We start from the raw sequence: 12,827 nt of genomic DNA on the forward strand, positions 1-12,827 counted from the left end.
ATAGGATAATCAATAATAATCATGGCATAGGGCCCGATTCGGATTTTGAAATAGACATCTATTATATATCTTTTAGACATCACCAAGATACGATAACGATATGCTTAAGATCTAACCTGTCAAATTTGACATGTGCGCGATTCTGGAGATACTCTTGAACGTTTTCCACAGGATATGATTTAGAGATCCAATTCACATCTAATAGATATCTTACTCTATCTAACATAAAAGTGACATTGGTTGCCCGGATTGCGCTGCAAAACAGAACTACATAGTTGATATCTAAACTATTTATAACGTATCTAGAACGTGTCGTCTCTTGTGAATATCTAGAAGTTCGAATATGGCAGATAATGGTCAGATTTTAAAACACCTTTTGGGTTCTTAGCGTTCAGGGGGTTAAATATTACTCTATTAAAAACATAGTAATAATATGAACACATTCGAGTAACCAACAGTTTAATTGATAACATTCGATTACAATTAAGTTTTAAATAAATTATTTGACTTGAACACAACAAAATACAAGTAAAACAAATTAAATAACATTTTATTAGTAATATTTACATTGTAATAGACGGTTGTTATATAAAAGATAGGATGAGATCAAAACTGGAATATATACACATATAAATAAGATATAATTATGTAACTCATACTTATGTTAATTTAATACTTTTGATATTTACGTATACAACAATATACTAAATAAATGCAATATTCTATTTACATATGTACATGAAATCGATATTGTTATATTAATCAAACTATACTGTATAAATAATAAATATGTAAATAAAACCATATTAAAAATGAATATTTACATACAATTCACATACTTACGTAAATATTAGTATATAAACTCTCACATATTATATGTATGTACATAATACACGTAAATATACTAAATATCGCATATAAAATATATACTTCAATATATACATAAAATATAAGTTATAAAAATATATAAAAAAAATTAAAGCAAATTCCAAAGACTCTCTATAAATACATTCATGCTATTCTCATACATTATTACTGTTGGATAACTAACTATTGTGCGTATTTATTGTTAAATAGAGTATTCGAGGTACTGTTGACCGCATGAAGATATCTTCGCTATATTCATTCCATTGTATTTCATTCCATTGTACCTATTTTGCCATAATCTCGCAGAGTCGAATGTAACCTCACTCACTAAAGTTACATTTGAAACACTGACCGAAATCTTTAGAGTTACATTCGAAACTGTAAGATTCCATTTTCAAAACGCTCCGATTCGCACTTGTTTTTCGAATTTTGATATCGAAGCTATCGTGTACTACGTATTAGTTGTATATGTTAGACGTCTGTTCCTTATTGCATGCTTAAATAACTTTTTGGTGGGTTTGATTGGCTACTGGGACGGGGCGTACGCGTTGTATGCTAAGTCTTGGGATTTCTCGAGCGACCTGGAATGAAAAAAAATCATAACGAATTTGAAGTAAGTAGATAATATTGTATACCTAAAAATACATTGAAATTTGTAGGGTTCCGTACCTGAAAAGGAAAAAAACGGAACCGTGCGTCTGTCTGTCCGTCTGTCACAGCGTATTTTCTCCGAAACTTCTAGGTCAATTAAGTTTTTTACTATGTCATACTTAGGTCATTCTGTAAGTTCCTATAATTTAAAACACTGTAGTACATTATGTAACACTTTCTTTTGTAGTTCCTTTTCTTAACTCTTTTCCAGAGATCGATCCGGTATCCCCTTCAAAGGCTTTGGAAGGGGTAATCCGTAAGGCTTTGCTTACCAAAGCCGTTTCTCTCTAAAACCCTTTTATTTGGCTTTTTAAGCGTTTCATAATACTAGTAAGCAGTTCTCTTTTCGAATGTGGTGCAGTCCTCTTGAATGGTATCGTTTATAACGCTTATGCCATTTTCAAATACAGCTTCATAAAAATTTGGGCCCTCATTGATTTTGTTTATGGGTTATCTTTATAGACTCATATTTTCTGAAGTATACCTACCTATGTGTTCATGTAATTTTATTTTACTTGACTCATTTGGATACCTTAGGTTGTCTGAATCTGCTGTTATGAGACTATTTATAAGATTATTATCCGAGAGTCGTTATAATAATTATAATTATTCGACGCCTGATAATAATATACACTTGTTATCGACACACATTGAAAGTCGTATAAAGTTCTATCACGAAAAATTTCTCGTAGTCTAATAATACAAATATTCGACACGACATAATAATTAGCCTTTTTAGTCTAGTATAGTTCAGAACACGAAACTATATGAGTGGCCCAAGAACTTAGTTTAAAACATTGTAAAAAAAATCTATGAGCTAACGAAAAATATTAAACAAGTAACAGTATGCGCGTTGATGTCATTTGTACTATGAAGTGAATAAGAATTGTGTTTATAGGTACATTATTACCTATACAAGAGTACAATCGTTAATCATATACCTATAGAAAAACTGAAATCGAAAATTAAAATTAAAATTTATTAAAATTTAATTGGGATGACTTTTTTATAAAAATTTACAGCATTATTTAAATAACTATTTATATTATCTTAGTTTCAATTGCTGTTTTTTTATGAACAATTGGCATTTTGCTCCTAGAATATACGTTAGATACGTTACGTTAGAGTTAGAGCAAGCTAAGCTATTATGACGTTTAAATAACACTTGCACAGTCTGGGCTATCAAAATCGCTGTCAGCTTTATTTGGTCTAACTCTAACATGATTGTAATTGTGTGTACTTTCAGACTTCGCTTCATTTCTCTAAAGGGGCCTACAGATTACCAGTTCGCCGGACGATACCAGCCTGTCAGTTGTTTGGAGCTGTCAAATGCTCAAATGTTGCTGTAGAAGGTCGAGAGGCAATAGAGAGTACTCTCTCTGGGCGGGTGTTATGCCTGGGGACCGAAGTCCACTGAGAGTTGGTCGGAAGTTATATATATAGCTACTGACGTTATAACTCCGTAAGCGTGATGTAGGTCTCATTCTAATTGCGTTCTAGCTCCCTAACGCCATCTGTTAGATTATTATGGCGCGACGTTGGCAGTGACAGCTAGAGGAGACGCCACATTGCATTTAACTAACAGGCTGATATCGAGAGCTCAGTGCGCCTCTCGCGCACTTGACGCTCCAGTCAAATAAAGAGTCAAGGGTACCAGCTGCCCAACTCAAAATATCCAAGTCAAAAAAAAAAAAAAATCCGGCGAACTGGTAATAAGTGGGCCCCTTAAGACCTTGATACCGACCTGCTCCATCCAGATCCTCCATGTCCAGCAGAAACGACGACCTCATGAGCCTCATGACCGCCCCCTGACGGCGAAAGGAGCTTCTTCAGCCCAATGATACCCGCCAGCACCAGAGCCAGCTTCGACACGATGAGGGCCTTGCCCGCGAGCAGCGCTAGGGCACCGAAGGCTAGGGGCACCATCATGCCCCCGATGAGGAGGGGGATGGCCAAGAGGGGGGCGAGCTTCTTCCTCCTGCTGCGGCCTTCTTCGAATGCGCGCGCAAGGTCATTGCCGGCCGGGAATTTGATCTGGAATTTGTAAATTTTTGGTTTAAAAGTTAGTAGTTAGTAAAAATATTGTGTTGTGTTTTTGGACGTGTGACATTTTTGAGTAACTTGCGCACATGTTTAGAAATCTATAAAGTATTAATTTTTTAAGAATCCCATAATACCTAATGAGAAAATCTCTAGATTGACAATCTTTCATATTTTCAACTTTATTGTATAAGTTGCTTAGATAGAAGATTTTAGCGACCTATATTTTATTTTATTATTTTATTTTATTAGTCAAATAAGTAGCACAGCATTACAGTAAAACCAAGGCACTGTGAAACTAAAAAAAAAATACAATACAAAGAAACTACAAATAAAAACAAATAAAAACCAAAGACAAATTAAACATTAGATTTGGGCGACGACGTAACAGCGTGGCTCCGTTGCGTCGTCTGACTTGGTGAAACTATATAGTTTCTTTTTGATAAATGAATTATACAAAAATACTAAACGGCAGAAAATTGTTCGTACCGAACTAGTTTATAAGGCTAAATATTATATATTTTGAAATAAGTACAAAGAACAATAATTTACACAGACCAGTTATAAATAAATAAATAATTAATAAATAAAAATTGAACCTATAACATGACATGTAAGGCTTACTTCCTTCCCTACTGCAACTACGGAAGAAGAAAGCATGTCCCACGTATGTAATTCAGCATCGATGTACATCAAAATTAACACGATACCTAACATGCTACATTGAAAATGAGATCCGGATGTTACGACCAGCCAATTCCGGAATTTTTCACACGCAATGATAACATGAAATGTATTGTGTAAAGAAATTGGGCTCATTAAGTAATAAACGCAATATTTACGTATTTCCGTAGTTATCGATAGTTATGAGCGCAGACGCTTGATTTGCATATGTTGTGTAGTCAACGCTGAAAAGCGTAATTCTAAAGCATTACCTACAGTTCACCTACAGATATTACATTAAAATCACCCGACTATGGGCCCGATTCCGATTTTCAAATAGACATCTACTAGACATCTTTAAGACATCACCAAGATACGATAACGATAATATATGTTTAAGATCTAACCTGTCAAATTTGACATTTGGGCGATTCTGGAGATACTCTTGAACGTTTTCCACAGGATATGACTTAGAAATCTAATTCACATCTAAGCTTTTACGTTAAATTGAGTAAGATATTTTACTCAATTTAACGTAAAAGTGACATTGGTTGCCCGAATTGCGCTGCAAAAGAGAACTAGTTGATATCTAAACTATAACGTATCTAGAATGGATCTAGTACGTGTCGTCTCTTGTGAATATCTTGAAGTTCGAAAACGGCAGTATAGTCCAGTACTATAACCATTGTTCACAAGTTCAACACGTGATTAAGTATCAATAGCAATTTACCTTTTTGGTTTATTCTAAGTTTTTTCTCCCATTTATAAAATTATGCCTCACAACTCTATGTCACTAAAAGCTACATAAATAATATAAATATGCATGAAAATTCGGCTTCATCGGAAACCAGGAAGTGAGTCAAATTTTACTTGGAAGATTTGATCACAAACCGACACACAGACAACGGGACAGGTGAAACTAAATAACAGCTTATAATATACCCAAATGACGATAGGTTAAAGGTCATAGCTTTGGCACAAGTCTTGTGGTGCTGTCGTATGGTGTATTTCAAAAAAATAATAAATCACAAAAATGAATTCTCAAACTTTTCTTTCGAAATTTTATAGTCAGTTAAAAAGGACAACGAATAGAAAACCGATGAGACTGAAAACAGAACCCTTTAATATTTGATCAGCCGACAATGAGACCAATTACAGGCCATTTCTAAAAACCAAAAACCTCAGTTTTGACAAGGACAGATCATTAATTATCATATCAGAAATAGACAGAATAACGAAAACTCAAATTACGAAACTTACAGTCTTCTAAATAAAAACTATACCGAAAAGCTCAAGAAAAATTTTCAACGTCTTTTCAAAATGTATAGCCAGAAAGGACAGCGATTAATAGAAAACCCATGAGACTAGAAACGACAGATAACCGCTCATTAATGCACACGCATTAGCTAATTAGAAAGAAACTGTTACCGATGCCCAAGTGGGTCGGTGCAAGAAAACTGTTTAATAGAGTGTGGCATTAAAAAAAAGTGAAGATGCATTAATTGGTGAAGATGCACCGTGAAAGCGGTCACGGTGCGTCGCCGCGCGGCATGCATGTTTTTCTTGAGATAAATAATTCGATCTGTGATTGATGTCAGTTATTTATAAATAATTGAATTGGAAAACGGGTAGGAGTTTTTTTTTGCCGACCACTGCTGCAGTAACTTTGATAGTGACTACTATTACCTACTGGTTTAAGCTTCATGATAAGAAGTCTGTATTAAAATACTTTGTTAATTCATACAGAAATTGTGTACTTGTACATGACAGGTACACAATTTCTGTATGAATGGTTCGCGCAGAGAAGATGGCCGATGGGGTCGAAAAGTACTCGAGTGAGGACCACGGACTAGCAAGCGCAAGATGAACGGACGACCTTGTTAAGGCCGCCGGAAGACGCTGGATGCGGGTCGCTTCCAACCGGTATGAATGGAGGTTCAAGGGGGAGGCTTATGTTCAGCAGTGGACGTCTTATGGCTGAGATGATGACATCATAGGTATAGGAGTCAATAAAAATTGCATATAAAAAATGTTCGCCTTCAAGTTGAAGCAATATCCTATTTTAAGTAAGATTAACTGAAAATGTATGTTGTATGAAAAAATTCAAACTATTGTGTAAACCCTCTTAACGCTTAGTTACTTATTCTATCATATTAACATTCATCTTTTCTTTATTATCTTTCATTTATTTATTTTTTATTTTTTTTTTATTATGAATGGGCTTACTCATGGCCACAGACTAGCCGAGGCGTAGACGTGGCCTACGATGGAGCGAGCTCGCCCAGAAGGTGCCTGTTCACTCTTGATTTGAAGGTTGCCGGGTTATAAGAACACGGAAATATAGACGCCGGCAAGGAATTCCATTCCTTGGCAGTGCGCATAAGGAAAGTAGAAGCAAAGCGCTTCGTGCGAATTGGTGGAATATCTACCAAGTAAGGATGGAAACCGGCCGTGCGTCTAAAAGTCCGATGGTAGAATGGGGACGGTGGAATAAGCTCGTGTAGCTCTTGGGCACACTCCCCGAAGTGCAACCTGTAGAATACCGACAGGCTGGCGACTTTCCGCCGATGGGCCAAAGACTGAAGCTTAGCCGTTAGCTTCTTGTCGCCAATCATCCTCCTGGCTCTGCGCTCCACTGAGTCCAAAGCGGCGAGTTGGTATTTAGCTGAGCCATCCCACAGGCGTTTTAACGTCTGTGACAGTTTTATCTCCAAATATCTAGTGAATTATAATGTTACTTCCTTTTGCCCACTGTATGTAGCTTTACTGTCTACGTTGATAAGATCACGCACACAGAAAGGCGTGATTCGCATTAAAAAAATATTCCCCTCAATATAACTACTGTTATTAACAATATAACTTCTGATACTCTCTTGCTTACTCTTACTACTACTGAAGGAGATACAAGATACGTGATGTGTCCAATGCTAATTGCTAATAAAATAGCCAAAGAAAAGGTAAGAACTTGTCAAATATTGCGATTTCTTATAAGGAAATCAATTATTGATCTCACACCTAAGATTTACTTCATGATTAGTCAAGTCTAAAAACAACTACTACTTAATAAATCCTATCATTATCAACATTAGGTGAGCTTTTTAACCGACTTCCAAATTTCAAAAGGGGGTTATCAGTTCGGTTGTATGTTTTTTTAGGGTTCCGTACCTTAAAAGGAAAAAATGGAACCCTTATAGGATCACTCGTGCGTCTGTCTGTCAGTCCGACCATTCCCCCCCTTTATAAAATACATATGTATGTTAGTCTGTAAGGTATTTGTAATATGGGCCTTGTTGCCTGAATTAAATTTCTAAATAAATAAATTTATCTCTGAAACTACTGGGCTAGTCTGTTTGAGATCCTGAAAACTTTAAAAATTAAAGATACTACTCCTAAAAATACGTGTGATACCTCATTAGATTCGTCATGATGTCTAGAAAAATGTATTTGAAACGTGTATTAGCACACAAAAAATATCAAAAGTTATAAACAAAAAAAGGGAGGAAAAAGTAGTTATTTTTTATTTCCCCAATATCTCAAAAAGTATTAATATTTAAGAAAGCAAAATTAATATTATAAAAGAGGAGGATATTTCCAGTCAAACATTCTATACTTGCAGACTGTATCTCCATTATTTATACTTTTTATTCAACGCTGAACACAGCCCTCCGATCCTCATTTTCGAGAAACGCGTGCGGCGTGTAAAAACGATTACGTAACATTAAATATAATTCTAAAGGTATTAAATATTAATTGAAAAATTTAAAAAAATATGGTGTATTTAAAACATGTCAACACATGTAATACTTGTAGAAATTTATCTCAAAGATTTTTTTCAACAAGTTAGGCAATTGTTAATTAGCAAAATTTTCTCAAACTTCCTGACAAAAAATGTATTATCGTAAAATTTTGTCGCTTTCTAGAGCCCTTCTCATATCATATTACACAGGAACATAGTATCAAAAAAATTTATACAGCTACCTACGTTTAAACTCACACTACTTTTTGCGGTGATAATTTTTTTCCCACACAGATTTGGGACTATCTGCCATAGTAAAAGTAGTAGAACTTAGAATAAGCTATCCAGTGACATATTGCTTTTCCTTATTGGTCATATAGGCCAATTTGCCCATCCTCCTTTTAAGAACGAAAAATTAAGAGATAGATGATAATACCTCGATAACAAAGGCTTGTGCAGGAAGCCTAGCCAAGTGGCAACCTTTAATAGCAAAACAGCAATAAAAACTTGAGAAATCTATGAAAAAAGTAACGTCACTTTTTAGTGCAGACTTCTAGCCGAAGGGCGTGGTATTTCGGCGGTTCCTTGGAAATCTGCCGAACCAGGTGATGCAACAGAAAACATTGTCAACGTTATTTAGCTTCTAAGAGTTTTATTATTGTATAGTATGTTAGTCTATAAAGTGTGTAGCTATGGGCCTTAGACTCGTAGGCTTATTCGAGGTTTAGTTATTTGATCTGTTTCCAATATGATACTGATCTATTAGTGTCAAAAGTGACATTTTTCCAACGAAAAACGACACTTTTGCCACTAACAGATCAATATCATATTGAAAATGGTTCGAATTAACTAAAACTCGAATTAGCCTTTTAGTTCCAAATGATATTTGAGGATAGTACCTATTTGGGTTTAGATTTTTTGTTGCCTTCATCTTGAAACTTTTTGCCCTTTGTAGACAAACGCTTGTCGTCTTGGTTACAGTTGATTGCGGGCACTATGGGCCCGATTCGGATTTTGAAATAGACATCTATTAGACATCTTTTAGACATCACCAAGATACGATAACGATATGTTTAAGATCTAACCTGTCAAATTTGACATTTGCGCGATTTTGGAGATACTCTTGAACGATTTCCACAGGATATGACTTAGAGATCCAATTCACATCTAATAGATATCTTACTCTATCTAACGTAAAAGTGACATTAGTTGCCCGAATTGTGCTGCAAAAGGGAACTAGTTGATATCTAAACTATAACGTATCTAGAATGGATCTAGTATTACGTGTCGTCTCTTGTGAATATCTTGAAGTTCGAATACGGCAGTATGGCGGCTCCAATGCCCGACAGTGACTGTATAAGGATTTAGAGCATTAGTATGTGACACAGCACGTGACATAGTATGGAACGCATACCTGGCTTTCGCTATCTAACTGACATTTGCATCTATGCCATTAACTGTCACGTCACGTTTAAAATAATTACTGATGGAGTTAATAGGTAATATAGATCTCTCTCTTCCAAGCTATATATCAAATATGGTGATGGGGTCAGCTAATATTATATATATTAAAGCAAAAAAAGTTCCAGCGTAGAGCATTACGGTATTCAGATATATTATAATGTTGGTGCTTTTTATATATATTGTTTTGTGACTCCGTTTTTATCAGTGACGGTAAAAGCTTATTGCCATATTGCAATAATAGGTATTTATAATCCAATGAGGAATTTAAAAAAAGAGTTATCTGATATTTTATATTTTAGTCCATCTTTGAATGTAAAGTTTAGATTTTCGTTATTTATAAATATTATTATATTCTTTGAATAGACCAATTTGTAATTAGTTTTATGTCTGCGTCACAAAACATCGAAAATTACGCAATTTAACTGTTCAGTTATTTTATTTAAGTAAAGTACCTAACAAAATTACTTTCTTACTACTGTATAAATACTACTGTTACGTACATTATGTCATAATATTATTATGTCATTAAAATCTTTATATCATCAATCATTTTGTTTAATAGCTCACGTGATATGAATACCAATGTTCTCTATTGTATCAAATAAAGTGTAAAAATTAATTATACCGTACTTTGACTCCCTGTAAACCGCATACATGAGCGGCCGTATGAAACTAAATAATGCAGTAAGAAAACAGACTGTAAGTATTTAAGTAGACAGCAACTTGACAATGGCAAGTAATATAACTTTGTGTGTTTTCTCCTCCATTTAACATTCCAGACTAAGGTTAAATATAGGTCTTGAAGCTTTACTGTGTAACTGTGTGTAAACGCCGATCAAGTTTAACAAGCCTTTGATAATCGTTGTCTTTATCTGTCATTTTGACATTTGTGTTTCATAGAAAGGGACAAAATTTATATAGGTTTACAAGGTTTTACCAATAAGGGGGTAATTTTGTAATTTGTAATCAATTGTATAATAACTTATTTTGAAAAATAATCAATAAGTGTAAAATGAAAAAGTTTTTATTCAGAGTTATGGTACTGATTAAGTTGTTACTCTTGTGATAGTTCTAATCCACGCTCAATTCTATTATGTAACATTGTTAAGTCTCAAGTGCAATTAAAGTGACATTGACATTGTTAAATGCATGAGTGTCAGTGTGCCGTTTTAGTATTAAAAAATCTATATAGATTTTAAATAAAAATAGTTGTCATAATTTTATTGAGGCTGTGTTAATGTTTGAAGTGCAACCATTAATTTTATTATAAAGCCTTGCTTAAAGATGATGATCTTGTCATCAATTTTGAATTATTTATATATTTATACATTTAGAAATAAATATTTTAACAGGTAAAATCTCCAGGGTTTAACAGAATCACTCAAATTTGTTTTTAAAACTCAAATAGACTTCATGCGGTCATTAAAGTAAAATAAGAAGTATTGAATAAATATATTAATTGACCATGAACCAGATGGTGAGTCCAGAAAAAAAAAAGATAAATTAAGCCGAGGAATAAATGAAAAAAATAAATAAAACAACTTGAAGTAAGAAAACGGTAACAAAAAGTAGGTCAAGTAAAGCGAGTGCAAATAATAATCCCTTAAACTAAAGACGAGAATAAAAGTAATAGATTAAATTGATATTCATTAAAACATAATAAGTAAACGTAATTGTAAGAACCTAACACGATAAATATTTAAATAAACATGTCAAAAAAAGAAGTCAAGTGACAGTTGAGTTGTGAATCCAATTTTACCACCAAACTAAAAGGTCAGATTGTGTCAAGCTGAACAAATTTACCTGGACTGTATGAGACTGCATGAATCCAACGATTTTGTCCAGGATAAGATGGTCCAAGGAGCTCTCATCAAGACCTCTCGGAAGCGCCTCCTCAACTTCCTCGACCTTGGCATCCTTATCCTTCGTTATCGTCACACCGCTCATCAGGGATACTTCCTCACTCTTCGATATCCTGTTCAGTGCCTTCGCCAGTTTCACTTTCAAGCATGTCCCGATGTCTCCTCCGTTGCAATCTTTATACGTTTCATACGCAACTTTGAGGTCACCCAAAATGGTATCATCTGAACTTCTGCCTTCTTCCAATGTGTTTTGATTGGTGCTTGCTGTCCGTCCACTGACTGCAACAGCCAAGGTCAATACAAGGAGGTAGTGTGGTACCATTTTGGTGTTCTCTCCGATGGCGGTATGGACTATGTTAAAAACTAGAGCAGTTGTAGCACTTATATGCGCTTCGAGTCACGGTACAGTGGACGAAGCTAAGAGGGATGCATCAATGTGCGATGCAGTTGGTTGCAGTTTTAGTGTCTAAAACCGAAATGCAGTAAGTTTGTAGGCGATGTGTATCGGTTTGGTTCGTTGGAGTTCTGAGCGGGGGAGTTACAAATGAAAGAAATAACGTTAGATAATAATACTTTGCTGTTGATCCGTTTACTACTGGTGATATATAACTAAGCCGGATGTTAAATGGTACAAAAAAAAAACTTCCTTCAAGGGATTGCGAATTTCTTAAATATTAGCACGTAGGTAGTTTAAGGTTGTGTGTTATATTTCGATTCATTAAATTTTTGGAGGAGTTTGGCTGACTCACCGATAAAAGTATAAATTAGGTACTTAGCATAGAATAAAATAAAATATATTCATAACGACGTAACTAAGCTATTATTAATTAATTGCAGCGGGATTATGATCACCCTCCTTTAACAAAGTTAGTTTATACAAATTTGCAACAAGTGGAAGATTTCTTCCGAAACTAGAGAATTCCTCACTCAGTCAAAAATATATTAAGTATTAAGTAGGTACAATTTTGTAAGCTAAAATAACTTTATTATTCTTTAAAAAAATATTATAATAATAACAAATGTGCGTTAGCAGTGATACACGTCATTGAGAACACAAATCTGGCGCTTGCGACCATTTCAATAACCAAGCGGAGTTTACCGGAATCGATCATTTGGCCTCTCAGCTCACGTTCCTAACAATTCAATTTGAGCTTCATTACAAACACGCTAAGGTCCATAATCCCGTGACTCGTTTGCCAGAAATTGGCTTGAAATTATAGTGTATGTTACAGATATATCGCTTGTTTAGAATAGTTATCATTTGATTGATTACTTGAAATGGTATGGTATGATTTATTTGCAATGGTTGACCTGGTTATATAGAATTTACTGGCCTAGATTTTTCTTTCAGAAGGAAATTAATATCATCCGCAGTCATGGTCTCATTTCCTACAACTCATTTTATATACTTTTTTTCTCAAAAATGTCCGGAAAGATGGACTTTGCTGATTAAAAATTAGATGGCGTTATGTTTTTTATAGTCACACAAAAATTCTAATTTATTTAGCGACAAAACTATTGCATACAAATATTAAATTGCTATC

The 12,827-nt window shown here is 34.5% G+C and overlaps 1 protein-coding gene across 1 annotated transcript; it reads right to left on the reverse strand.

Annotated features, from left to right (window-relative positions):
- Positions 1–1,043: 1,043 nt before the first annotated feature.
- On the reverse strand, positions 1,044–11,891 carry LOC134675277 (uncharacterized). The gene is made up of 3 exons (XM_063533498.1): positions 11,225–11,891; positions 3,263–3,552; positions 1,044–1,448 (listed from the first exon to the last, which is right to left on the reverse strand). The coding sequence occupies exons 1-3, from the start codon at positions 11,603–11,605 to the stop codon at positions 1,394–1,396; spliced, it is 726 nt and encodes a 241-aa protein (XP_063389568.1). The 5' UTR covers positions 11,606–11,891; the 3' UTR covers positions 1,044–1,393.
- Positions 11,892–12,827: the final 936 nt, after the last annotated feature.

Source organism: Cydia fagiglandana, chromosome 21, assembly GCF_963556715.1.
Source record: "Cydia fagiglandana chromosome 21, ilCydFagi1.1, whole genome shotgun sequence".
Classification (NCBI taxonomy): domain Eukaryota; kingdom Metazoa; phylum Arthropoda; class Insecta; order Lepidoptera; family Tortricidae; genus Cydia; species Cydia fagiglandana.